This window comes from Leucoraja erinacea, chromosome 34 (assembly GCF_028641065.1).
Source record: "Leucoraja erinacea ecotype New England chromosome 34, Leri_hhj_1, whole genome shotgun sequence".
NCBI classification, from domain to species: Eukaryota; Metazoa; Chordata; class Chondrichthyes; order Rajiformes; family Rajidae; genus Leucoraja; species Leucoraja erinaceus.
In genome coordinates, this window is record NC_073410.1 from 6,213,375 (window position 1) to 6,240,439 (window position 27,065).

A 27,065-nucleotide genomic window follows, 5' to 3' on the forward strand; every position below is an offset into this window, starting at 1 on the left:
GCCACACAAAGCCATACTTTTCTGCATTTATTCCCACACTTTGTCATCCTAGTAAAATCAGTCATTTCAATCGTAACCTATCTCTGACAGTAGTCGTCTTACTTTTCCAAGACTTTCTCTCCCACACCATGCTTGATGTTGTCGGTAAAGGCACTCTCCCTTAATAAGGGACACCTGTTACAGACTAGTATCTAATATTTGTAGACACAAAGTGCTGGAGTAACTCAGTCAGGAAACATCTCTGGAGAACATAGATAAGAAAAGTTTCAAGTCCGGACGCTTTTTGAGTCAGAGTCTGAAGAAGGGTCCTGACCCAAAACATCATCTATCCATGTTCTCTAGAGATGCTGTCTGAGCTGCTGTGTTACTCCAGCTCTTGGTGCCTTTTATTTGTAAACCATTATCTAGATTTCCTTGTGTCTCGAACACTGTTGTTACATTTTGGTGATAATATTTGCTTATATAAATAATGATACATCAAAATCTATAATTTCAGCACTTTAATATGTGATCTCATTAAATGAATGGAAGTACATTTCGAGTTCTTCCTAATTTCTTATAAAAAATTACAATGGATTTTAGGAAACATGAATGGACTAAGAAAACTTATTTTTTCTATAGAAGAGGGATTGTTGTACCGTGCCCGATATTTTGGAGACGTCGATCTTTACCAGAAAGCCCAGAAAATGAGCACACCAAGCTGTACCAGACTATCAGAAGTTCAGGCATCCCTACATGCATAGGATGGAGTTTACCACAATAATAACCAGAGACCAGGTATGTACAATATGCACCATTATTCATTTACTACATCTGCTAAGGTATCTGCTATGAGAAACACAGTAATACATTGCAAAGACTCAAAAACAAGCTCCTGAGATTACCCAAAACAAAAAAAGGAAAATACTGAAAGTATTCAGTGGGTAAGGCAGCATCCATGGGGAAACATTTCATTTTGTTCCTTGCTGCTGCTTGACCTGCTGAGTGCTGCCAGTAATTTCAATGTTTTGTATTTTCAGTGTCTGCAGTTTGTTGCTTCAATTACTGAATTACCAGTTGGTTTGTGTGCATGAAACAGAGTTCCCTTGCCCACCCTGCAGAGCAGTGCAGGTAAATCCTAGCATTCAGGCACATTGTCATGGGTTGAAACTTCCAGATCTTCAAAGCTCCAACTGAAGATTATGCAATCTCTATTTGAAAACATTCATATTGCTGAAAACAAACGGTTTCAGTTTCACTTTCTTTGTCTGCAATTTAATGTTTGGATCAAATTATTGTAACACGTATTCTGCTTATCTTGATTATAGAAGGACTGATAGAATAAGGAAAAGGCATCTTCAAAGATATTTAAAGGATTGAATTGAAATAACAGTTTGTTTAGAAAGTTTGGACGATATAAGTAATCTGGATTTGTGGAATGAATGCTGTGCTGTTTTCAAATTATCTGTTCCTTTTTTGTCTTTTCACTTAATTTAGCGATAGAGACGATTACTAAAAAAAAAACTTTTGAAATTTGTCTTAACACTGGATTTTGATTAGCCAGCAACACTGCTGAAAATACTCACAGCCTTAGGAGCTCCCAAATACTGAACTGTTTCACATGAACTGGATCAAGAGGCCCCGAGATCTCTTGGACAGCACCCTGCTGTGTAAACTACAATACAGTGGATTTGGTCAGAGACTGAGTCAACCAAGAGAAGAGATATGACTACGCATGAACCAAGTTTGTACATGTGCACTAGTCACTTCTAATGGAACAAATCAACAAATGTGTTAAATTAATGATTTGGAAATTATTTATAGTTGTATATACATTGTACTTTATGCGGGGGCTGAAATCAGTTGTAACTTATTTTGCTCTTCTATAGAAATAAATCTGTACCGTGACAATTGCCCTCGTCTCTGCATTAATTTGCCCACATCTATAACATTCAGTCCCTTGAGCCTGTCCAACACTCGAAAGGGTCTCAATCCAAAACGCCGCCTATCTATTCCCTCCACAGATGCTGCCTGATCCTCTGAGTTAGCGCGGCACTTTGTGATATGCTCAAGACTGCAGCATCTGTAGGTTGCAGTGACTGGTCTGTAGTTACTGGGAGAGTTCAGAGTCTAAACTGCCTTATTTAAAAGCTGGGTTTCCTTTGTAACCTACCAGGATGCAAACCCAGACTGTGTGCTTTAGTTTAGTTTAGAGGTACAGCGCGGAAACAGGCCTTTCGGCCCACTCAGTCCGTACCGACCAGCAATCCCCACACATTAACACTAATCTGCACATACTAGGGGCAATTTACATTTACATCAAGCCATTTTATCTACAAACCTATACGTCTTTGGAGTGAGGGAGGAAACCGAAGATCTCGGAGAAAACCCATGCAGGGCACAGGCGAAATGTACAAACTCCGTACAGACAGCACCCGTCGTCAGGATCGATCCCGGGTCTCCAGCGCTGCAAGGCAATAGCTCTACTGCAACGCCACAGTGCCGCACTATCTTCACTACAGTATCTCGTGTTGAGTTTAAAAACAGACATCAGAATTTACTATTTAGCTCAGGAAATTAATCTGTAAAAGTAAAACCAGAATGTATTAACTTACTGTACCATGTGACATGAAAAAGACCATTTCAAATAAATCTCGAGCACAGAATTCCATGTACAGTATGTCTAATAAAAACAACATTAAAAACGCTTGTGTACATTTTTTACAGGGTTAATTTTTGTCTATTTGTCCCATAGTTTTAACTTGCTGAGAAGCATAAAGCTTTCATTGCAACTCAATGTTTCATCTCATCCAGAGGAAGGTGTAAATCCCAGCAACTGTTCAATCGGTTTGTAGCGCCATTCATCTGCCTCCAATTCTTCAACCAAACTGGCCAGCTTCTCCATCCGTGAGCACTGTTGCTCTAAGGGGGAAGAAAATTATATTATGATTGGAAAAATCGAGGTGGCGCGGTGGCATAGCGGTAGAGTTGCTGCCTGACAGCACCAGAGACCAAGGTTCGATCCTGACTACGGATGCTGTCTCAATGTTCTCCCCGTGACCTGCGTGGGCTTCCTCCAGTTTCCACCCACACTCCAAAGACGTACAAGTTTGTAGGTTAATTGACTTGGTAAATTTGAGGGAAATAAATTGTCCCTCGTTCATGTAGGATAGTGTTAATGTGCAGACTTGGTGGGCCGAAGGGCCTGTTTCTGCGCTGTATCTCTAATCTAAACTAAATGTTTCAGTTGTAATTTCACAATGCTTCCCAGCAGGCAACATTATTCTGCAAACAAAATTTCAGATGGTCGCAGCGATACTTTTCTCCAAAAATTCACTATTTAATCCAAATGACAATCTGCACAACACTGAATGTCACATTACCACATTCCTTTTCTTGGTTCTTGATTTCTTGGTCCTCCAAAATATTCCAAATGGAATTTAAACTGGAGGTGGTGAAGGGAGGGCTTAACAGGATACTTAAGGAAATTGAGGTTTATGCCAGTATTCTAGCTATCAATCAATTTTCAAATTATAGCCTCATCCCGATACGTCACCTATTCCTTCTCTCCAGAGATGCTGCCCATCCTGCTGAATTACCCCAGCAATTTGTCTACCTTCAAATTATACACTTGCTGCTCTCACATCACACCTTCATACAAATTCCACTGAATCACTGTAACGCAAGAACTGAAAACATGCATTTCCATCAATAAAAAGCATGTTTTTTGTGTATATTTTCTAAAAGAGGTTACAGATACAGTACTGAATAGATTGATTGATCGAAAGCTACAGCATGGAAATGGTCCCTTCACCCCAATGTCCATGCCAACCATTGATCACCCGTTCACACTAGTACAGGTACTACGCTATCAAACGTTTGCATCCACGCTCTAGACACTAGGGGCAACTTTACAGATGCAATTAACTTACAGACCCACGCCTTTGGGATGAGGGAGGAAACTGTAGCACCCGGAGAAATCCCACGCGATCAAAGTGCAAATGTACAACAGTCGAAATCAGGATCAAACCCAGGTCTCTTGCTACGAGGCAGTAGTTCTACCACTGTGCCAACCCAATAATTTTCTTCAGAATGCAAAAAGCATACAGTACAGTAGTCTAGTTTAAGAAAGAACTGCAGATGCTGGAAAAATCGAAGGCAGGAGTAACTCAGCGGGTGAGGCAACATCTATGGAGAGAACGTCAACCTGAAACGTCGCCTATTCCTTCTCTCCATAGATGCTGCCTCACCCGCTGAGTTACTCCAGCATTTTTGTCTACCCAGTACAGTAGTCTTAGTTCTTTTAGCTGCAGTTAAACTGCACTGTGACTTACCTCGTTTGACCTGCCGTAATGTGTGAGCCACCTGATAACTGAAAACCGCTTCACACAGGAACCTCTCTGTGGCATCTGTCAACACAGAAAGAAGGCATTTAAAATGCAGTCTAAATTATTTAAGCAACATTAAATATCACACCATTAGTATTATATTATTATTTCCACACTCTATTCCTCAACTGTTATTTTACAATGGTGAAGCTTTAGGGGTTAATCGTATATGGTACACCCAGTAATATTGCATTTACATTTTGGAACCCATAGTAATGAAAAGTTTGATTAATAAGATGTTTTTAAGCAGAGAGAGGAAAGATTAAGAAGCAAATTACACAGCTTTAGGGATGTTTGCCAATGGTGTGGTTTAGGAAACAGAGGACATGCAAGAGTTTAGTTTAGAAATACTATATGGAAACAGGCTCTTCATCTCCCTGACCATCAATCACCTGCTCATACTGTGTTCTATGTTATCTCACTATCTTATTCACTCCCTACACTTTCGGGGCAATTTACAAAGGCCAATTAACCTACAAACTGCATCTTTGGGATGCGAGAGGAAACCAGAGATTCTAGAGGAAACCCACACGGTCACAGGGAGACCGTGCAAACTCCACTCTGATAGTACCTGATGCTAGGATCAAACCGTGTAACCTAGCACTGTGAGGCAGTGGCTCTACCAGTTATTACTGAACTGGACAAGAATCAGGTTGAGAAGCAAGAGGATGAAAACATGGTCAATATTTTTAAATCCAGGTAAAACAAAGGTGCTAGAGGAACACGGTCAGCAACATATGTGAAGGGAATGGACAGATGACATTTCAGATCAGGACACTTCAGAGTGATTCAGAATCTGGGCATTGCTCATTGCAGGATCCAGTGTAGATCCACAACCGGCATGAGAGGTAAATGGAGCTTTGAGCGAATTGCACGTTCAGTGTTGTATCTTCAGGGTTGGGGCAAAAGTAAATCCTGATGGAAAAGCAGAATATAAAGCATTGGAGTAACTCAATGGGTCAGGCTACTTCTCTGGAGGTAGACACAAAATGCAGGAGTAACTCAGCGAGATTAGGCAGCATCTCTGAAGAGAAGGAATGGGTGACGTTTTGGGGTCGAGACCCTTCTTCAGATTCGGTCCATCTTCGGTGTAAACCAGCATCTGCAATTCCCTCCTACACACTTGGATAAGCAACATTTCGGGTTGGGACCCTTCTTCAGATGATCAGTTGGGATTGAATGGTGGTGCTGGCAAAGAGAGAAGTGGATCAAAGCCCAGCCAGGCAAGTGGATACATGTGGTGGTGGTGGAGGGTTGATGGGCAGACAAAGGCTGGAGATGAAATTCACAGATGCTGTCTGTCAAGTCGTCACATTTATTTATATAGCACATTAAAAAAAAACAACTCTCGTTGGCCAAAGTGCTTTACATTTGTTATAAGAATAGTATAAATAGTCTGGCCTCTGGTCTCTCGGTCAGACCCAATCCTTCTCTCCACAGATGCTGCCTGGCCTCTGGTCTCTCTGTTGACCCATTCCTTCTCTCCACAGATGCTGCCTGACCTCTGGTCTCTGTTAGACCCAATCCTTCTCTCCACAGATGTTGCCTGATCTCTGGTCTCTCTGTGAGACCCATTCCTTCTCTCCACAGATGCTGCCTGATCTCTGGTCTCTCGGTCAGACCCAATCCTTCTCTCCACAGATGCTGCCTGGCCTCTGGTCTCTCTGACTTATTCCTTCTTAGATCCAATCCTTCTCTCCACAGATGCTGCCTGATCTCTGGTCTCTCTGTTAGACCCATTCCTTCTCTCCACAGATGCTGCCTGACCTCTGGTCTCTCTGTTGACCCATTCCTTCTCTCCACAGATGCTGCCTGACCTCTGGTCTCTGTTAGACCCATTCCTTCTCTCCACAGATGCTGCCTGACCTCTGGTCTCTCTGCTAGACCCATTCCTTCTCTCCACAGATGCTGCCTGATCTCTGGTCTCTCGGTCAGACCCAATCCTTCTCTCCACAGATGCTGCCTGACCCGCTGCGTGATTACTCCAGCATGGTGTGTCTTCCCGATGTTAGGGAAGTCCAGGACAAGGGGTCACAGCTTAAGGATAAAGGGGAAATCCTTTAAAACCGAGATGAGAAGAACATTTTTCACGCAGAGAGTGGTGAATCTCTGGAACTCTCTGCCACAGAGGGTAGTTGAGGCCAGTTCATTGGCTATATTTAAGAGGGAGTTAGATGTGGCCCTTGTGGCTAAGGGGATCAGGGGGTATGGAGAGAAGGCAGGTACGGGATACTGACTTGGATGATCAGCCATGATCATATTGAATGGCGGTGCAGGCTCGAAGGGCCGAATGGCCTACTCCTGCACCTAATTTCTATATTTCTATGTTTCTCTCCACAGATGCTGCCTGATCTCTGGTCTCTCGGTCAGACCCAATCCTTCTCTCCACAGATGCTGCCTGACCCGCTGCGTGATTACTCCAGCATGGTGTGTCTATCCTGGGTGTAAACCAGCATCTGCAGTCCGTTCCCCACACTGTTTGTCTGCAACAACAGCACAGCAGACGGGGCCAAGCTGCAGTGAGTGAGTGAGTCGGCAATGTGCTGGAGGGCCAGGGCCGGGGCCGGGGCTGCCCAGCGGGTCGGTGTAGGCGGCGACTGATGCCACGTCTCACCCTCCAGCAGCTCGCCCGCTCCCTTGGGCGAGGTGAAGAGAACCTTCCGCGGCGGCGACAGCTCGGACACGCCGAAGCCGCCAACTCCAACTCCAACTCCAACTCCCCCACCGCCGGCCGCCGAGGACGCAGACGAAGACGCCGAGGTGGCCATGGCCCATACGCTTTACGGCGGAAGGTCGACCCTCACCACAGAACTTTACCGCAGAAGGTCAGTCTTTACGACGGAAATCCCGCCTTTACGGCAGAAGGTCATGCTCGCTGCCCAACATGACACACTGCCGTAAGTGGGCACGTGGTGACGCGCTTAGTTTACGACAGCCTCTGTGGGACGTGGAGAGAAGGAAGGACAACACTTGCCTGGGGAGTGGATCATTCATGTAAGGATAGTAGCTACTAGATCAAATAGTTAATATACTGATCTGTCACAAGGGGAACCTCTCATTAATAGGACCCCGAGTCTGTCCTTGATCCCACATTGCTGGCTTTACCTTGCACTAAAGTTTATTCCCTTTATCATGTATCTATCTGTACACTGAGTGTGGCTCCATTTGTAATCATGTATTGTCTTTCTGCTGAAGGTACACACACACACACACAATGCTGGAGTAACTCAGTGGGACAGGCAGCATCTCTGGAGAGATCAATAGACAATAGGTGCAGGAGTAGGCCATTCGGCCCTTCGAGCCTGCACCGCCATTCAATATGATCATGGCTGATCATCCAACTCAGTATTCCGTTGGGGAGTCCTGAACATCGACCCCATGTTAGTCCTTGCTGTCTCTCTCCATTCCCCAGCTCCCCTGCCTTTCTCCACAAGCCTTCTGGCTACATTTTCCCTCCCTCTCCCCACCCAGCCAACCCCCGATCACTGGCCGGCCCAAAACTACCTATTTCTTCGCTCCATAGATGCTGCTGCACCCGCTGAGTTTCTCAGATTTCTGTGTAACCTTCGATTCAAGCATCTGCAGTTCTTAAACTCAGTATCATTGTCCTTCTCTCCATCCCCTACCCTTTAGACACAAGGGCCACATGCATCTTCAATATAGCCAGATTCACCTCAACTACCTTCTGTGGAAAATGAGATTCCTCTCTGTCTCGGTTTTCCTCTCGGATTAAAAGATTCCCCCATTATCCTTAAACTGTGACCCCTTCTTCTGGACTTCCCCAACATCAGGAACAATCTTCTTGCATCTAGCCTGTCCAACCCCTTAAGAATTTTGTAAGTTTCTATAAGATTCCCCCATTTATCATGTATCTATCTGTACACTGTGTGGCTCCATTGTAATCATGTATTGTCTTTCTGCTGAAAGTACACACACACACACAATGCTGGAGTAACTCAGTGGGACAGGCAGCATCTCTGGAGACAATAGACAATATTGGTGGTGCAGGAGTAGGCCATTCGAGCCTTCGAGCCAGCACCCGCCATTCAATGTGATCATGGCTGATCATCCCCAATCACCACCCCGCTCCTGCCTTCTCCCCATATCCCCTGATTCCGCTATTTTTAAGAGCCCTGTCTAGCTCTCTCTTGAAAGCATCCAGAGAACCTGCCTCCACCGCCCTCTGAGGCAGAGAATTCCACAGACTCATCACTCTGTGAGAAAAAGTGTTTCCTTGTCTCCGTTCCAAATGACTTATTCTTATTCAGGTCAACACCCTTCTTCAGACTGAGAGTCAGGGGAGAGGGAAAAGGGAGATGCAGATGATGATATAGAGAGATATAGAACAAATGAATGAAAGATATGCAAAAAAAGTCACAATGATCAAGGGAACTGCTGGCTGTGGGCTAGGTGATAACACATTATACAGTCATGAAACTCCCAGGATGACAGTGAAACTAGTACAACTACTGGGGGCCACTAATAAACTGAACTGAACTAGGGTAGGAGAGAGATGGAGAGAGACAATAGGTGCAGGAGTAGGCCATTCGGCCATTCAAGCCAGCACCACCATTCAATGTGATCATGGCTGACCATCCCCAATCAGTACCCCGTTCCTGCCTTCTCCCCATATCCCCTGACTCCTGGGATGCAAGGGTTACTTGAAGTTAGAACAATCAATATTAATTAATTAAGTAGGCACACCTGACATCCTGTTCTTAAGAAGGAACTGCACATGCTGGAAAATCAAAGGTAGATAAAAATGCTGGAGAAACGCAGCGGGTGCGGCAGCATCGATGGAGCGAAGGAAATGGGTTCAGAGAGAGGAGGAACTTCTTCAAAGTAGGCATACCTTGAGGGATTTCCTTCGCTGCATAGATGCTGCCTCACCCGCTGACATCCTGTGCAATGTGTTTACAAAGCATGTCATTGTTAGTTTGCCTTCCAGACAAATCACCAGCACTGTACCACAGATGATCTGTGTGTTCAATATCTTCTAATCCGATGATTAAAAATCAGATGTTTAATCTGCAGTTTTGATCCTGTATCGCATTTTGCCCACTGCCAGCTGTGCCTTTAGGGTGAGGAGAAACTACGATGGAGGTTCTTCGTCCAACACTCATTAATATCCATGGAAGGATTTACCGCAAAAACCATGTGAAAGAACAGGTGCATTCAAATGAGGAAGAAGATGACTTTACCTACTCAGGTATTTGCAAGCATTGATTATAACTGTACCTGTAAACACTGACATAAAAGCATTGCTGTTTTTCACTATTGACCAAAGAAAGAGGAATGTATCATATTATAGTTCTATATATGTGTTATTGAAATAAATCACAATTATTATAGTTTTGGCTAAAAAAAGTCACTTTGCTTACATCTGTAATGAATTGGCACAGCCCTCTGTCTCAGTTAGAATCACATCATGGTATTGGGCCTTTTGACCCATCTTGTCCATTCTAACTAAGGTGTCTTTCTAAGCTCGTCCCAGGTTTGTTGGTTATGCCTATCAGAAGAAATATTTGGATACATCTCTCCCAAACCTTTCTCCCCTGAGCCTATGTTTTTCCACTTTGTACCAAGCACTTTCTCAATGGTCTGACTGTTTTTCAGCATTGAGAACCAATCAGTCCACTCCTTTCTAAGAATGGCATACTTATTAATTGAATCTCTAAAATACAATACCTGTTATTATTAGACCAGTGACTTAGAACTACTGAAATAATCAACAAATGCAGAATAATTAATAAGGAAGACAAGAAATAGAGCTTGAGATAAAAAATGGACTGAAATATGTGGAAAAAGTAAGTCAACAAAGTGAACAATGATCTTCCAGAAAGTGAAATTAATTTCTAGGAAATTAATAATAGAAAGCAAGGAAATGGCAGAAGACTAAATACTGTAGGCATATTAGGTGGACAAAAATGCTGGAGAAACTCAGTGGGTGAGGTAGCATTGATGGAGCGAAGAAAAAAGGCAATGTTTTGGGTCGAGACCTTTCCTCAGTCTATAGGCATTGACTGGCATTGACTGTGCACAGCTTTGATCTTATTTAAGGAAGAATGTTAATGCATTTGAAATAGTTCAGATAAAGTTTATTAGATTAATATGTGGAATAGGCGGGCAATCTTGTAAATTAATGGTTAGATGGGCTAGTTTGTATCTGCTGAACTAGAAAGATATGTGACATTTTATCATTAAGAAGGAACTGCAGATGCTGGAAAATCGAAGGTAGACAAAAGTGCTGGAGAAACACAGCATCTATGGAGCGAAGGAAATAGGCAACATTTCGGGCTGAAACCCTTCTTCAGATTTTTATCTATTGACGTTTTAACTGTAGGAAGTATGAATCAAAATGTTGGTAACATTTCCATTTGAGGATTATTACAGCTGCCCTGTTGGAACGGGAGAGAGATGTGGAGCACTATATGATGCTTAAGTACCAAGAAAATAGTGTTGCTTTATTTAACTTTGCATTCTTTCAGTCCATGCAGTGGCATGATTCCAAAAAGTCAGCCATCCTGTTTGAGATTCATGTGGCTAGATGTTGCTAACTGTGAAGTGGATGCCTATCAGAAGAAATATTTGCACACATCTCTCCCAAACCTTTGTTTCAATGAGTTATCTTCTGTCTTGCAGAAGTTGTGGACTGTATGGATGAGCCTTGTGACTCTGTACTCATAGAACAGACGGAGCAAGGTTACCGATGCACCATGGATGTGCCCAGTGCACTTTACAAGTGAGTCACGACCTATACAGATTTATTAAGGGTGTTTCTATGTGTGGTTTAAGTTTGACCTTTCCACACCACCTCTGTTGGTATGACAGATAAATAACCAGCTGTGTGATCCACAGACCTGGATTAACTATTGAAGTGAGACACAAAATGCTGGAGAAACTCAGCGGGTCAGTCAGCATCTCTGGAGAGAAGGAATGGGTGACGTTTCCGATTGAGACCCTTCTTCAGACTAGTTTCCCTCTCTCCTGACTCTCAGATTGAAAAAGGGTCTCGACCCGAAACGTCACCCATTCCTTCTCTCCAGAGATCCTGCCTGACCTGCTGAGACTCCAGAATTTTGTGTCCATCTTTGGTGATAACCAGCATCTGCAGTTCATTCCTTAACTATTAGAAACTGGCTTCAAATCCCACCACAACAAGCTGAGAAGTTTAAATTTAATTACGATCTGTAATTTCAAATAAACGGCGGCATAGAAACATAGAAAATAGGTGCCTTTGGGAACCAGCACCGCCATCCATTCAAATAAAATAGAAGCCTTTGGGGGAAATAAATACAAGGTTGTTGTAAAAGCCCACCACGTTCATTGATGTCTTTCTCGGGAGGAAATCAGCCTGTATTTGAGCAATGTAGCTGTTCTTGAAGGCAATATAGAAAATTGGTTTAATTCAGTCATTGCCATCATATGCTACGATGAACATAGGTTCAGCAAGAGTAACGTTCACTATTGAATGCCATTGACAGCGTTAAGATGCCCCACAATGAATTCTAGGTGGGTGTCAGGGAGGTGGAAGCAGAGGGAATTAAGGTAAAAGTGAGGGTAGGTTTTCAAATATAGACTGAGATCAAGGCAGAAATGTTTAGGGAGACAATTACAAAGTTTGAGGTAGTTCCCTTTTTGCAGGTTAGAAGGGCAGTGGGCATGATGTACAATGGCAGCCTCCTTATTTCCCATAAAGAAACCTAAGGACCAGACCATTTTGATGTACAAAACGACACATTCAGTGCAATGCATTCTATTCTTTCTGACTGGAATGTTGAGTGACCTGCTGATGTGTCGCAGATTCTGAAAACTCGCTCCTTACAACGTTTGAATGAATCTTTAGAGATTTATTAATCCATTGTTCATCGCAAATGCAACTAAGATATTGCATTGGGAGGAGCAAAATGATCAACTTACTGTGTAGGTAGACAAGAAAGCTGGAGAAACTCAGCGGGTGAAGCAGCATCTATGGAGCGAAGGAATAGGTAACGTTTTGGGTCGCGACCCGAAACGTCACCCATTCCTTCGCTCCATAGATGCTGCCTCACCCGCTGAGTTTCTCCCGCATTTTTGTCTACCTTCGATTTTTCCAGCATCTGCAGTTCTTTCTTAAACTTACTGTGTAGGAGACAAATAGTGGATGTCAAGGAATATGGGGAGAAGGCAGGCACTGGTTACTGATAGGGGATGATCAGCCGTGATCACAATGAATGGCGGTGCTGGTTCGAAGGGCCGAATGGCCTCCTCCTGCATCTATTTTCTATGTTTCTATGCGTTTTGTGTCTATTTTGGTGTCACCCAGCACCTGCAGTTCCTTCCTATACAACATGTAATTGAGATGTGTTAACAAGTGGTTAATGTTCATTCCTTCGTAAAGGTCAAAGTATGGGTACTTTACCATCATGGAAATGGCTGCAACTTAACATGATCTCGCAGTTCCGGAAAATCTTTTTGACAGTTTCATTCTTTTACGATTCAATGCTCCCTTCACTTGACTGTCGAGTGTGTGAAAATAATACTTGGCCTTTCATTGCGCTGTCCTTTACGCAGTGTGAAGCACATTCTGCTGTGTAATGATAATATACCTTTTCTTTATCACAGATATATAATTGGGAAGAAAGCAGAGACCAAACGCAGATTAGAGACTGAAACACGGACTTCCATAAATATTCCCAAACATGGAGTGGAAGGACCGATTGGTGAGTTTCCTTTGGGATGGAGGGAGGTGTTTGTAGGGAGGGGGCGCAGGGAAGGTTCTCAGTGTTGATTCCATTGTTGAAGGGATTGACGTGTAATGCTAGGCTGAGCCGGTCATACCTATACTCATTGCAGTATTGAGAAATGAAAGATCTTATTGAATTAAATAAGATTCTGAGGAGGATTAGCAAGTTGCTCAGGTTATCTTTCATCCAGAGCGGTTACCTGAATGAGAGGTATTGATTCAGAATAACAAATGTAAGAAAGGGGAGAAGGAGTGGGCTATTTGGCTCTTTGAGTCTGCGTTGCCATTCAGTAAGATCGTGGCTGATTGGCTCTTGGTCTGAACACCTTTACCTGCTTTCCTCCCATTCCCCAACTCTCTATGGTTTGGATGTTTGCCGCATTCTACCCTGAATATATTCATGGAGTCTGCCTCCACAGCCCTAAGGAGTAAAAAATTCCACAGATTCACAATCCTCTGAGCATAGTTCCTCCCGCCTCCATCTTGAGTGAAAGGTAATTTATTCTGACAGCGTCCAAGGTCAGGATCAAGCCCAGGTCCCTGGTGTGGTGAGGCAGCAGCTCCACCAGCTACACTACTTGCATGATGATATTGTAAAAATAAAGCATAGCATTCTAGATGTAGATAGATGATAGCCTATATGTGAGCCACAGTCTCTCGAGGGCAAGGATGTTAATATCACCTCATGATGAATAGTAAATCTCTGGGACTGTAAACATCTCAGGAGAGTTTAACATCATGATGATCGAAGTCCCGAGGCTTGGAGCACCGGGTCGGTCTCCAGGAAAGGCCGCCAACTCAACGATGTTAGGCCGCGGTGGGGATGGAGAACGATCGCATCTCTGTCGAGGTAAGAGATTGAAGAAAAGTTTCCCCCAACCCCCCCTACTCCCCACATAAAACAAACCAAGGAATACTAAAACATACTTTTTAACACATACTTAAAATAACAAAAAGAAGAAGGGACAGACAGACTGTTGGCGAGGCAGCCACTGCTGGTGGCACCATCAGGTTGTTATGGTTGATCTTAAGTTACAGAGGGTTGAATGCTGGAAACCTGGTGGAGAAGTGGTCAAATGTGGAAGTAACAAAGACATGGATGAAACTGGTTCTTGATTTATTGCTCCGTGTGAGTGTTTTAGTGCACGATTTCAATGGAGTGATTGCAGGAGGGATCATATTATAAATGCCTATAAAACTCCAGTGCATCCGATGTTCTGCAGGTTAACGTTACCAGACTCTGGCTGATCCAGTGAAAAGCTCTGCCCTGCCACCCGTCGCAGGGTGCATCGTCTATTCACAAAGTACAAAGTGAAGAGATGCATTCTAACCTCGAGCAACTTTGTTTCAGTTATTACTGGGCAGCAGAGAGCAGGCGTGGCATCAGCCCAAACACGGATCGAGGTGATGCTGGACAGCTTCCGTCGGAAACAACCTTTCACCCACTTCCTGTCCTTTGCCATCAATCACCGCACCATTCAGGAACAGTTTGTGAAGTTTAAAGAGGAGGTGTTGGAAGGCCACTCGCAGGTACAGTACTCGGGCTGGGCACAAGGTATCATCCTCTAGACTAGGGTCTAATGGGAGAGTCGAAGGATGTAGGTCCTCTGGTGTGAAGTGCTCAGGATCCTTCAAGAGGTTTGGAGGTTCATTTCCCACAGTGCAGTCTTTGAATACCAGTTTACTGAGAGTTGCGTTTTAGTTTAGTTTAGAGATGCAGCGTGGAAACAGGCATTTCGACCCACCAGGTCCGCATCGCCCAATGATCCCCGCACATTAACACTATCCTACACACACTAGGGACAATTTACAATGATACCGAGCCAATTAACCTGTGTGTGGGGGGAATCCGGAGCTGCCACCTATTCGATCTTACCTCGAGATTGGTTACACAGTGGCACTGCTGCCTTGTCGTTGCCAGAGACTCAGGTTCATTCTTGACCCCAGATGAGGGTTGCAGTCTAGTTTGAATTTGGTGTTCTCCCTGTAACTGGCTGGGTTTTATCCAGATGCTCCGGTTTCCTGCCACGTCCCAAGAGCAGGCGGGTTGATAAGTTTTAGGCCACTGTAAATCGTCCTTGGTGTGTAGTTGAGTAATAGAACCTGGAGGGAGGGGATGAGAATGTGAGGAGATTTTTAAAACTAGGATTAATGTAGGACTCGTGTAAATGGGTGGTTGATGGTCAGTATGGATTTGGTGGGCCGAAGGGCCTGTTTCCATGCTGTGTCATTATATCCACCAGCCCCAACGCATTCATCATTAATACACAATGGTACAATAAGTAGTTCAGAAGGGTGCTGGAAAGAGAATAACTTGTAGAGAAGGCGGCAGAGTGTGATTAGTAGGATTGCTCTTGAAGAGAGTCTTTGTGCATTTGACAGGCCAAACAACTATCTCGCAGGCTGTAAAGGTTCTGTGAAATTAAGCCCCAGTTTATCCCCTCAAGTGTTCTTCCATGGTAAGATGAACTTTCCTGAATTTGTGATCATTAAAATAAAACATTCATTGATATGGAGAATGAAACTTGCAAGCGAATTATCTTTTAACACAAGCAATTTGAATACTGTAGAATTAAAAGTATCCAGACATGAGGTGTGCTTGGAATACTGACCTTCAGGGAGACGTCAAGTTAGCAGTTAAATGCCACAGTCGCAGTCCAGACAATTTAAATCTTTCAAGAGGTGATTTGCTCTTATATCTAATTACCAGTAGATGATGATATGAATATTTTAAATCATATCTAGGAAGAAATTAACACGTTGCATATCTCCATGGTATTACAACTGATCAAAGTTTTTCTGATCAAAAGAGCACCACTGCTAATTGAATCAAGCCTACTACATTAAGCCTTTGATCAAAGAAGCACAGTGGTGTGGTATTAATGGAGTTTAACCAATTTGAGCTCTGCTACACGTACGGATTGATCTGGATAGCCCCGAGGCCATTCTATTAATGTTGCACTGGTCAAGTTGCAAGAAAACCTGAAGCTTATGTTGTGCAAACTGATATAATCAAACTGATATAATCACAGCAAAGCGGCCTGCAATCATGTATTGATAGCTGCCCCCTTACGTCAGCATTATAATTGGATCTCCATAACGGCAGTGATAAGTACTTGAAGTTAAAAGTGCAATCCCTGGACCCTTAACAGTTCAAAGAGGACCCACTAGAGCAATGGAGAGTTAGATTCCTACCTACTTCATTAGACTTTGGGCAGTATTCATGCCTCTTTCCATAATAATGCCTTTCAGTGCAAATGCTTTTATAATCTGGGAAGCAGAATCACCACTTCAATAATATCTGACTTGTTACGGCGATAGAGATCCGGGTTTGATCCCGACTCCGGGTGCTGCCTGTAGGGAGTTTGTACGTTCTCCCTGGGACCGCGTGGGTTTTCTCTGGGCGCTCCAGTTTCCTCCCACGCTAAATTCACGGAATTCATTGCCTCAGAAGGCTGTGGAGTCGATGGATGTTTTTAAGGCAGAGATAGATGGATTCTTGATGTCTATGGGTGTCAGGGGTTATGGGGGGACGGCAGGAGAACGGGGTTGAGCGGGAGCGACAGATCAGCCATGAATGAATGACTTGATGGGCCGAAGGGCCTAATTGGGCTCCTATCACTTCATGATCTTCTGAACTTATCCCCTCCAGGACCGTGGGATTGATGACAGTATTTTCCAGAACCCCACAAAGCTACACCTAACAATCGGAACGCTCATCCTACTTAATGACCAAGAAGTGACAAAGGCCTGTGAACTGCTGCGGAAATGCAAGGAGGACTTTATTGAGTGAGTAAAACCCACGGCGATTTTCAGCGTTCCCGTGCTCCTCCAGCATTAACTAGTGTTACACCGGATAGACGGCACTAAAACCGCTCATTTGCCACAACAGTCTATGCATCGATTGCTAGCACCTACATCTCTCAGCACAGCACTCCTTCAAGCTTGGCCAATCATCCTTGAAAGTATCCATCCCCACACTCACTATGATTGAAAATAGCACATTCTCACTATTTAAGTAACTAAGGTATGAGCAAGCTTGTCATATCTTCCATACCTTTACTTCCTAAAAATCAAATGTTTTGTTTGCTTACTTTATGATCACCAGTTTAAGCGTTTGAGTGTACTTGTAATCTTCTCACTCCCTGCACCAGTTGTCAAGGCACGGCAACTTTATAAGCAAGTAACCTAAAGTTCAGAACCAGGTTGTAACTTGGAATGCTGGTGGCTTCAATATTGTTTATCTGTTCCGTTTTCCCACTGGGGCTTTATTCAGAAGCTTTATTCCATTTGTTCTTCTAGGGTCACAGATATATCAACCAGACTGACTCCATGTCTGACTTTATGGTGATACAGTGGTGTAACTAGTGGTGCTGCTGCCTCACAGCCCCAGTATTGAGTCATTTTGAGGCAGAGGTAGATAGATTCCAGATTAGTACGGGTGTCAGAGGTTATGGGGAGATGGCAGGAGAATGGGGTTGGGAAGGAGAGAGAGATCAGGCATGATTGAATGGCGGAGTAGACATGATGGGCCGAATGGCCTTATTGTGCTCTTATCACTTATGACATAAAGAGCTGCGGTTCATAGTATAATGGAGGGTAAATGTTTATTTGCAGATAGATGGAAACAAAATGCTGGAGTAACACAGTGGGTCAGGCAGCTTCTCTGGGGAAAAGGAATCGGTGACGTTTCGGGTCGAGACCCTTCTTTATAATGAGCCTGGGGAGAATTTATTTTATTTATTCATTCATCGAGTATTGTGGTGTTTATACCAGATAAGCATATTTAATTAACTGATAACTAACATCATTTGGGGTGGCAATGAGTAGAACTGCTGGCTCACAGTTCCAGCATCCATGTTTAATTCTTACAAGCATTGAACAGTACAGCACAAGTACAGGCCCTTCAGCCCACAATGTTGCCCAGACCATCTGTTATCTGCCTGCATAATCCATATCATTCCATTCCCTGTATATCCATGTGCCTATCCAACTAACGTATGTGCCTCAACTACCACCCCTGGCAGCAGGTTCCAGGCACTTGCCACCCTCTGTGTAAATAAGTAACCAGGCACATCTCCTTTAAGCTATGCCCACTGGTGCTGTCTGTGTGGAGTTTGTATATTCACTCTGAGTGTGTGATTTTCCCTCCAAGGTGCTTTAGTTTTCTCCCGGATCCCAAAGACATGCAGTTGTTTAAGAAGGAACTGCAGATGCTGGAAAATCGAAGGTACACAAAAAAGCTGGAGAAACTCAGCGGGTGCAGCAGCATCTATGGAGCGAAGGAAATAGGCAACGTTTCGGGCCGAAACCCTTCTTCAGACTCGGCGACATTTCCCCCGAAACGTTGCCTATTTCCTTCGCTCCATAGATGCTGCTGCACCCACTGAGTTTCTCCAGCTTTTTTGTGTACCCAAAGACATGCAGGTTGGTAACTAAATTGGCTTCTGTAAATTGCCCCTGTTGGAGGTGATTGGTAGAATCTGCGAGGAGTTGATAAGTTTGTAGGTTTCGTGGAAAATTAGCAAGGAATGGGATTGCTCTATGAACTGGCATAGACTCGATGGGTTGAAAGGGTCTCTCTCCTTCCTTGAAGTTAGTGTGACCATGCAATAAGTGGTAGGATTTATCCACCACTAGGTGTCATTAATCACTTGAAAATGTTCTGAGCAATGTTAATTTGTGGCATCCTCTTTCTTCAATCTGGATTGGACCAGTTTAGATCTGCAGTGAAATAACTGCATTCTGACTGGGTTCAATAGTGAAGGAATCCTCTACTTCCAATGTAAATTCCATGTTGTTAAATCCACTGATAATACTGGTGGTGAATTATGACTGCAGTAATACATTTAGGTTAAAGAATTGGCAATAATTAGATTCATGATTTTTGTATTGATATTTTTCAAACAATCGGGTGTAGAGAGCTATCTAAAAAGGATTGTCACCGTCCAAGATGCCCCCTCTGGAAATCAATTACCTTGCGGACTCCAGTGCATATGTTTTAAATCAGTGGCTTCCTGCAAAGACTAAAAATTTATAGGAATCTCACGGAATTGGCCAACATGGTTTCAGGGATTCTCACAAATAAACAGCGACACATCCTCTAGATTCTGGTTCTAATTTCAGAAAGACAATGCTGGCAAAACAAAGGGAGATACTGCTATTGCAGCAGCCAAATATATTATACATGCATGGCAATAGAACAAAAAGAACAGTAACTCAGTCACAGAAGAACACAAATATTAGAAGCCAATGCATCTGGTATATCCAGAGATTTACAAGGATGATTTTGGAACCGGAAGATTTTAGCTATGAAGCAAGATTGGATTGTTTTGTTTGGAACAGAGGAGCCAGAGACAAAACACAATTGAGGTGTTTGTAAAATTATAATAAATTTAGACAGAGTAAATACCAAGGACCTTTTTCCTTCACCTGAGGAGTAAAAAAGCAGGGACATAGAATAATAGATTTGCAGTGGTAGTACATTGGCGCAGTGATAGAGTTGCTGCCACACATTGCCAGAGACCCGGGTTCAATTGCTCTAATGTAGTATTGTAGACTTTTATGTTTGCCAAATCTACCCATTTTGTTGGGTAATGGTGGACGGACTACATAAGAAGGTGACTTAAAAATCTAGCGCAAATACAATGAAAGAAATTCAGAAATTGCCAAATCTTATTTGTTTTAAAATCACCAAACCTCCTTTTGTAATGACTTGCAATTATTTATATCCCAACGATAACTTTTAGCAATCCCCTCATTATCATTTATTATCACATAAACGTTTGACAAGGAACCGGGGGCTACTTATTCCAAAAGGTCTATAAAGACGGGTGTAGTGTGGTGCTTCTCCCAGTCTTTATTTAATCTCTTCTTCATGTCATTTTCTCCATCGTGGCCTGATGCAGTGGTGAAGAAAGCGCAACTGTATTTTTACTTTCTTAGGCGTCTGAGAAAATTCAGCATGTAAACGATGATTGTCTCGAACTTCTTTCGGTGTGTTAGAGAAAGTATTACGGTGGCTACTGCTTTGCCTGAAGCTGCAGAGAATGGTCAGCAATGGGAAATGGTCAACGGGACCCGATGTGGGGGGGGCAAGGACAATGAGGGACTCGGGGTGGGGATGGAGGGGGGGGGGGGGGGGGTGGGATGAGGATGAGATGAGATGGAAGCGAGTCCATTGGGACTATATTGAATACTTCTGCAACTTTGTCAGCATCCTATACCTGGCGTCTCTTCGCGTGGTATGGAAAAGAAAGAATTTCACTCTACCAAGTACATGTGACAATCAAACACTCAATCAACGCAGCCCAGCCCATAACATGCACATCATTTCCTTCTATCCAGTTCTTGTCATGGTGCACTTCATCTGCAAGTATTAAGGATGCCTACCACCGTGGCCATTCTCTTTTGTCTCTTCTACTTTCTGGGAGAAGACATAGGAGCTTGAAAGCCCAGTCATCTAAACAAGAACAGTTTCTTCCTAACCTTTTTCACATCCCCTTCTCAGAGGTGCAGTCACGTGGCCTTATTATTAACTCGACCTCATTCAGTTATTCCGTAACTGTAGTTTTATTTGCACTACAACCGTTGCACCATTCTACTGTTTTGTCCTACGTATGGTTGTATCTATCATGGCCAAGTGCACTGTTTATTCTGTGAGTGTCATGCAAACATGGAATTTCATTACACCCTGGTGTATATGGCAATAAACACATCTGAATCTGAATCTTAGGGGTTGTGAAAACAATAGCTGAACTTCCTGACGCCATATTGACTAGAGCGGCAACAGGAAATGTTAATAAAACCTACAAAATACTCCAGGGCCACAACAGTTAATTAGTATAATGGGCAAAAGGAGGGAAGATACATACCATCTGTAAAAAAATGGGAGTATATTCAATTATTAAATTACAATCAATAATATATTAAGTTACATTAGTATGCAATAACAAAAGAAAGATATGTGTTTTAAAAGCTAACATTTTTTCTAGTTGAGAGGAGAAAATAAACTTAGTTTGCAGGTCTACAGTAAAGATAGGGAAGCATCAGAACATACAGTAGGTGCAAGTCTTTACATTTAAAAGCAAGAACAATAAAACCATTGGTAAAGAACAGGAGAGTGAGATATATTTGGCAGAGTAGACTTGATGGGCTGAGTGGCCTAATGATTATTTTATAGAGCTGCCACAGGCACAGAGAGTTGAATAGGCTCCTGTAATGAATGATTCCAAGCATCTTCAATGTGATGCTCCTAATGGGCCTGTCCCACATAGGCAATTTTTTTGAGCGACTACAGACGACTGCCACAAAATTTTAAACGTGTTGAAAATTTTTCGGCGAGAGCGGCGACAATTTTTGCTGTCGTAGGTTGTAGTCGGGTATCGTAGGTGAATTCCATTAAAACTAGTCCCCGACCTAAAACATCACCTATTGGGACAGGCCCATAATTAAGGGTTACAACTTTAAAGCCATGTTAGGAAAGCTGCAGCTTTATTTCCACAGGAAGTTAGCAGTAAAAATAAACAGGTGAATCAAGTTACCAGTGAGCAGTGATGGAACTGAGAAGAGCTTCTTATTTTCCTTCGCTTGTCAGCAAGCTTTTATCAAGCAAACTGAGCTTCAAGTTGCTGCACAAAAGAAAATAAATGAGGTTATTCTTTGCCACAAATCATTGTCGAAGCAAAATTTGTAAACAAGCGTAGTTTAGAAAGAGCAGCCGTGGATTACGTGTGTTTTTGAACTCGCACACCGATGTGCAGAGCACTGTGCCAAGACACTCCGTGGCACAACATGTTGTTAGAGCCACAGCACTGCCAAAAAATTGACCTTGTTCCCCGGCTCCCCTTGATAGCTGGAAGAACTACATCAGGGCTGATTTAAACTAAGAACAAACCCGGGCTTTGTCTATGAATGAAAAACTGATTATTCAACAGAAACGATTTGTGCATTTAGTACAATGAGGTGCAAGCTCATCACACTCGTGATAAGGTTTACAGCAAGTCTTTCAGAAACCCTGGGCTGCCTATTAATCCTCTGCCCTGAGCAGCTTTAAAGATTTCCGCTGTTAAGGTAACAGAAAAATCTAATATTTATGTAACTTAAGGAAGTGGTTACTTTACCAAATTGTGCATTTAACTGTTTTGGTAAAAATTGCAGAACTAAAAATGGAAATGAAAGTTTGACAGTCGGTTCAGTTCAATTTATTGTCACATGCACCGAGTTACTGTGAAAAGCTTTTGTTGCATGCTATCCAGTCAGCGGAAAGACAATACATGATTGCCATTGAGCCATTTACAGTGTCCAGGTACAGGATAAGGGAATAACGTTTACCAGTCTCTGAGAGAGGAAATGTTAACATTGTTTTCCTCTGAAATGATGGTGGGTCTGCTGCGTATTAGAAATATATATATTTTCAGTCATTCACCATTTGTAACTTGTTTTTTAAGCTGGAGAGTTAGTAAGATATGGCTCCCTCAAGCATTTTGTCCTAAAATGCTTATGTTTAATTGCCTTCATTAGTTCACGTTTTGTGTTGATACCCTTTCAAAGCCAAATTGTGTGTTGAATGGCAGGTACAAGAAGTCCTGCAGTCAGCCATGTCGTTTAGAGGATGGCTGGAAGAGGGTGTGTGTGACCCAGGCTGGAAGGGGGCCTATTTGACACAGGGAAAGCAGCTTTATGCATTGGTGAATGGGGCTGAATGGCACAGGAGAAATGGAGGCTGGATGGGGGAAATGGGCTGGATGGAGGAGGGGCAAGGGGGCCGGATGGTCCAGAGGGAATGAAGCTGGGTGGAGCAAAATGGGGAAGTGGGCTGAATGATGGAGGGGTAAAGGGGTAGAATGGAGGAGCAGGGTGGAGGCGGGGTGGATACTGCATGGAGCCATAATGAAGGAGCCACATGGATTAGCAGTGTGAGCCAGGTGGAGAGGGGTAAAGGGGGCTGGATCATGGTACAGCAGGAAGAAATCTGGATGTAGTAGGGGCCAAAGATCCTATAGCGAGCAAGATAGTCCACTCGACGAAAAAGACGTAGTACGGTCATGGGCAGATGCATGGGTAATTTTCGGCCCCATTTCCGTAACCGGCTTCCGTCTCCGCACCAAAGATCCCACAGGATACTAGTGCGGAGACGGAAGCCGGTTACGGAAACATCCTCGTAAAAATAAAAATTATTTGGGAAAAATCTTCTCCTCATTTTCAGAATTTAAATTTATTAACACAAACTGTTCCGTTCCGTTGCATACTACCCGTCAGCCCATTGCATTTAGCAGGAGTGGTCTATCTTGCTCCGCTAAAGGATCTATGGTAGGGGCTATGATTACCTGGTTGTGAGACAGATTCCAAATCTGTCTACATTTGTTAGGTTTTGGTGATTCACATTTGGTTTGGGGAGGCAGTAATTGTATTCAGCACTTCCACTGAAGGGCCAGACGCATTTCTATCACCAGCATCTTTAGTTAGATATGTTTTACATCCACTCGCTTGTTTCTGTCACATATTCATTGTATTTCTCTCGGTTGAACGTAATGCAATACAACCCCTGTCTGCTGACATTCACCAGTGACACGAATACAAATGAGTACCAGTGGATTCAGCTTCTACTTGAGTAAACATGTAGCAATAAGTTATTTCCAAGGCGAGTGTTAAGATTGGAACATTGTCTCTCAGGAGATCATGACTCACACTTAGATTAATGTTTGTTAGGAGAGCATATTTTTGGTTTACACAACAAGTATGGGTGAGATGTGGAGTAGTTTATGTTGGTTGTTCAGTGGATTAAGCATCTTCCTCAGGTGCACTTATCACGGCAGAAGTAGAAAAGGCTTTGCATTGAAGCAGGTTGTGGGGGGTATTTTTTTAACAGGTTCTCCATTGAAAACTGATGTCAGCTAGCAGTGCGATGGGTGTCTATATGGGCAAATAGGCCATTGTAAAACAAACAAAATCAGTGTGTTCAGAAAGCAGTCTAATTATAAGAGCAAGAGAAACAGAGTAATTGAATGAAGCACAGTATCTCCTCTCAATCCAAGCAAAATATTCTTGAAGCAAAAATAGTACTACCAGATTTTGTTTCATTTTGGTCCCTATCATTTAAACCAGCATGATCACTCGACTTGTTTGACTGTGAAATTACTCAATTGAGTTCACTCGTTCTTAGAATATTGTCACTGTAAAAATTCAAACAATTTAAAGCCAGTGGTGAGACCCTGCTTTATCCTCCCATTAGCACTTACAGATTTTTAAAAAAACATTACTTTTTGTGACCTTTCATCTCCCTTCAATCTTGTCTGTTTAATTTGATAAACTTGGCTCAATTGGTATTGTGAAGAAGGGTCCCGAACCGAAACACCGCCTATTCACATCCTCCACAGATGCTGCCTGACCCACTGCGTTACTCCAGTACTTTGTGTTTTGCTCAAGGTTTCAGCATGTGTAGTTGCTTGTGTCCCAACTGGTTTCACAGTCTCTTCAAAAGACAGCAGGAGTTTAATACCACTTCAGTGCACGCAGTCGAGAATGTTGCTGGGGGGTAGTATTAAGAGACTGCTGCACTATCAATAGTGTCCCTCTGAAATGCTTTTAAACACACTTGTGAAAAGATCTCACTGTTGTGGTGCTTACAATGTTCCGATAGGAAGGGCACAGCAGAAAGCATCTGTAGTAAACTGAAGAAGACTCTTACAGGTGAAATAGAGTACATAATCCCTTACTGGGAGTTGATGGCTATGTATTAGAGAAAGTAAGTTGGAGGTGTACAAGAGAATGTGAGAGGGTATGGACCTAATTGGGTCACTTTCCTGGGAGTCAGAATGGACTTGACGGGCTGATGATCTAAGGTCAGCACATTGGCCATTTGGATGTTAGGATAAATGTCTTGAAGTGAAGGGCTACGAGAGCCTGAAAGTGCAAAATAACCTTATCATACATTTGGCTATGTCTTCTTTTGTATGCCATGTCATGTGATGTTGAGATGAAGTCCATCAAACAATTCATGGCTTGTTGCCTTATTTTAGATTTTTCTGACAATGTATGTTTGCTGCTATCTCCTGCATTTGAAAATTCCATTACATCTGATCTCCCAACCTCTGGCAGTATCAGAGTTCGAGTGGCTTACATGTCTTTGTTGCTCTGCCTGTCTGTTTCAGTAAACTCACAGATGGAAAGCCGCTCGCTGTGTGGGTGAAAGGGATCGAGTACATGAACGATGACCCAAGTATGGTTGATGTTCTTTACGGAAAGATTGAAATGAAAAATGGAACGGACAAGTAAGTAATGAAGATTCTGATAGCACGTTCTATCTCAAAGTGGTTTCTGAGGGAAGACTACATTTGAGAGAATTAATTATTCTTAAAGCTATTGCTGTAAAATTTAATAATCCTACTCTATTTCTTATTGCATCCTGTCCTGTCCAGTGAGAACAAAACAAGGCAGTGCCTTGAAAATGACCATGAATAGTTATTCATATGATAGCTATTTTGGGAACTTTGTTATGTACAGTTATTGTGCATAGGAATAGAGTTACAAACTGAAATGCATGCCTTGAAAAAGATGGTGTAAGCATATTGAGTATAATTCAATGAGGAACTAGATACATATTTGAAGAGGAATAGTCAGGAAAATGATATTTGGATGGCGTTGCGTAAGATGATTTTCTCCATATATGCTCCATGGCCATTTTCAGAGCCAATACTTTTCGGTGTTTAAGGGGCCGTGGTGCAGTTGAGATATAGAAACATAGAAACATAGAAATCAGGTGCAGGAGTAGGCCAGTCGGCCCTTCGAGCCTGCACCGCCATTCAATATGATCATGGCTGATCATCCAACTCAGTATCCCGTACCTGCCTTCTCTCCATACCCTCTGATCCCCTTGGCCACAAGGGCCACATCTAACTCCCTCTTAAATATAGCCAATGAACTGGCCTCAACTACCCTCTGTGGCAGAGAGTTCCAGAGATTCACCACTCTCTGTGTGAAAAAAGTTCTCCTCATCTCGGTTCTAAAGGATTTCCCCCTTATCCTTAAGCTGTGACCCCTTGTCCTGGACTTCCCCAACATCGGGAACAATCTTCCTGCATCTAGCCTGTCCAACCCCTTAGGAATTTTGTAAGTTTCTATAAGATCCCCTCTCAATCTCCTAAATTCTAGAGAGTATAAACCAAGTCTATCCAGTCTTTCTTCATAAGACAGTCCTGACATCCCAGGAATCAGTCTGGTGAACCTTCTCTGCACTCCCTCTATGGCAATAATGTCCTTCCTCAGATTTGGAGACCAAAACTGCACGCAATACTCCAGGTGTGGTCTCACCAAGACCCTGTACAACTGCAGTAGAACCTCCCTGCTCCTATACTCAAATCCTCTTGCTATGAAAGCCAACATACCATTTGCTTTCTTTACTGCCTGCTGCACCTGCATGCCTACCTTCAATGACTGGTGTACCATGACACCCAGGTCTCGCTGTATCTCCCCCTTTCCCAATCGGCCACCATTTAGATAATAATCTGCTTTCCCGTTTTTGCCACCAAAATGGATAACCTCACATTCATCCACATTATACTGCATCTGCCAAACATTTGCCCACTCCAAGCATATGGACAAATGAGGCTGTAAAATGTAATTTCTGAAATTACTTGAAACTTGGCTGTTTAGTCACTGATAAACTAAGGCAGGATTGTAGAATACTGGAAGTACTCAACTAGGTGAGTCAGATGGTATCAGAATACTATTGGAATATTACCAATGAAGAGAGTACAAGCTGTGTATGTCCTTTAAATTGTGGTTTTATTTTGATTCTTTTTTTTTCCATTCTTAATTTTTTTTACAGAAATGAATGAAAGTCAATTGGCTACAGAGTGATCATTAACCAAGCAATTAGTAAATAAAATCTATTGACATGGCGCCTCGCATTCACTCAACCCACGTGTCTCTGGCTTGCTCACAAATCAAGCAAAGCTCCTTTGGAACTGAGG

At 43.0% G+C, this 27,065-nt stretch overlaps 3 protein-coding genes across 4 annotated transcripts in view; 2 read left to right on the forward strand and 1 right to left on the reverse strand.

Annotated features, from left to right (window-relative positions):
* The window catches only part of dnajb12a (DnaJ heat shock protein family (Hsp40) member B12a), a 26,914-nt gene extending 25,022 nt beyond the window's left edge, over positions 1-1,892 (forward strand). Inside the window, exons 8-9 of one of the 2 annotated variants that reach the window (XM_055661742.1) lie at positions 622-777; positions 1,477-1,892. In XM_055661742.1, the coding sequence (XP_055517717.1) occupies positions 622-743 (122 nt within the window). In that variant the 3' untranslated portion in view covers positions 744-777; positions 1,477-1,892. Of the gene's footprint in view, positions 1-621 lie in introns of both variants that reach the window. The other variant, XM_055661741.1, reaches the window with a different exon arrangement.
* On the reverse strand, positions 488-7,176 carry anapc16 (anaphase promoting complex subunit 16). Its single transcript, XM_055661745.1, has 3 exons — positions 6,982-7,176; positions 4,314-4,388; positions 488-2,901 (listed from the first exon to the last, which is right to left on the reverse strand). Exons 1-3 carry the CDS (start codon positions 7,133-7,135, stop codon positions 2,786-2,788), a joined length of 345 nt encoding a protein of 114 aa, XP_055517720.1. The 5' UTR covers positions 7,136-7,176; the 3' UTR covers positions 488-2,785.
* Positions 7,177-7,244: 68 nt separating this feature from the next.
* ascc1 (activating signal cointegrator 1 complex subunit 1) overlaps positions 7,245-27,065 on the forward strand; it is a 33,192-nt gene continuing 13,371 nt past the window's right edge. The window contains exons 1-7 of the mRNA XM_055661744.1: positions 7,245-7,361; positions 9,436-9,576; positions 11,010-11,109; positions 12,972-13,069; positions 14,444-14,622; positions 16,745-16,881; positions 25,245-25,364. Coding sequence (XP_055517719.1) covers positions 9,465-9,576; positions 11,010-11,109; positions 12,972-13,069; positions 14,444-14,622; positions 16,745-16,881; positions 25,245-25,364 — 746 coding nt within the window. The 5' untranslated portion in view covers positions 7,245-7,361; positions 9,436-9,464. The remainder of the gene's footprint in view (positions 7,362-9,435; positions 9,577-11,009; positions 11,110-12,971; positions 13,070-14,443; positions 14,623-16,744; positions 16,882-25,244; positions 25,365-27,065) is intronic.

Bases quoted from the DNA above. Each gene is read 5' to 3' on its own strand.
- anapc16 (XM_055661745.1), bottom strand. From the start codon at position 7,135: ATGGCCACCTCGGCGTCTTCGTCTGCGTCCTCGGCGGCCGGCGGTGGG. The intron at 4,389-6,981 runs GTGAGACGTGGC...CTGTGTTGACAG, and splicing joins AGCGGGCGAGCTGCTGGAGG to ATGCCACAGAGAGGTTCCTG. The intron at 2,902-4,313 runs GTAAGTCACAGT...CTTCCCCCTTAG, and splicing joins ATTACGGCAGGTCAAACGAG to AGCAACAGTGCTCACGGATG.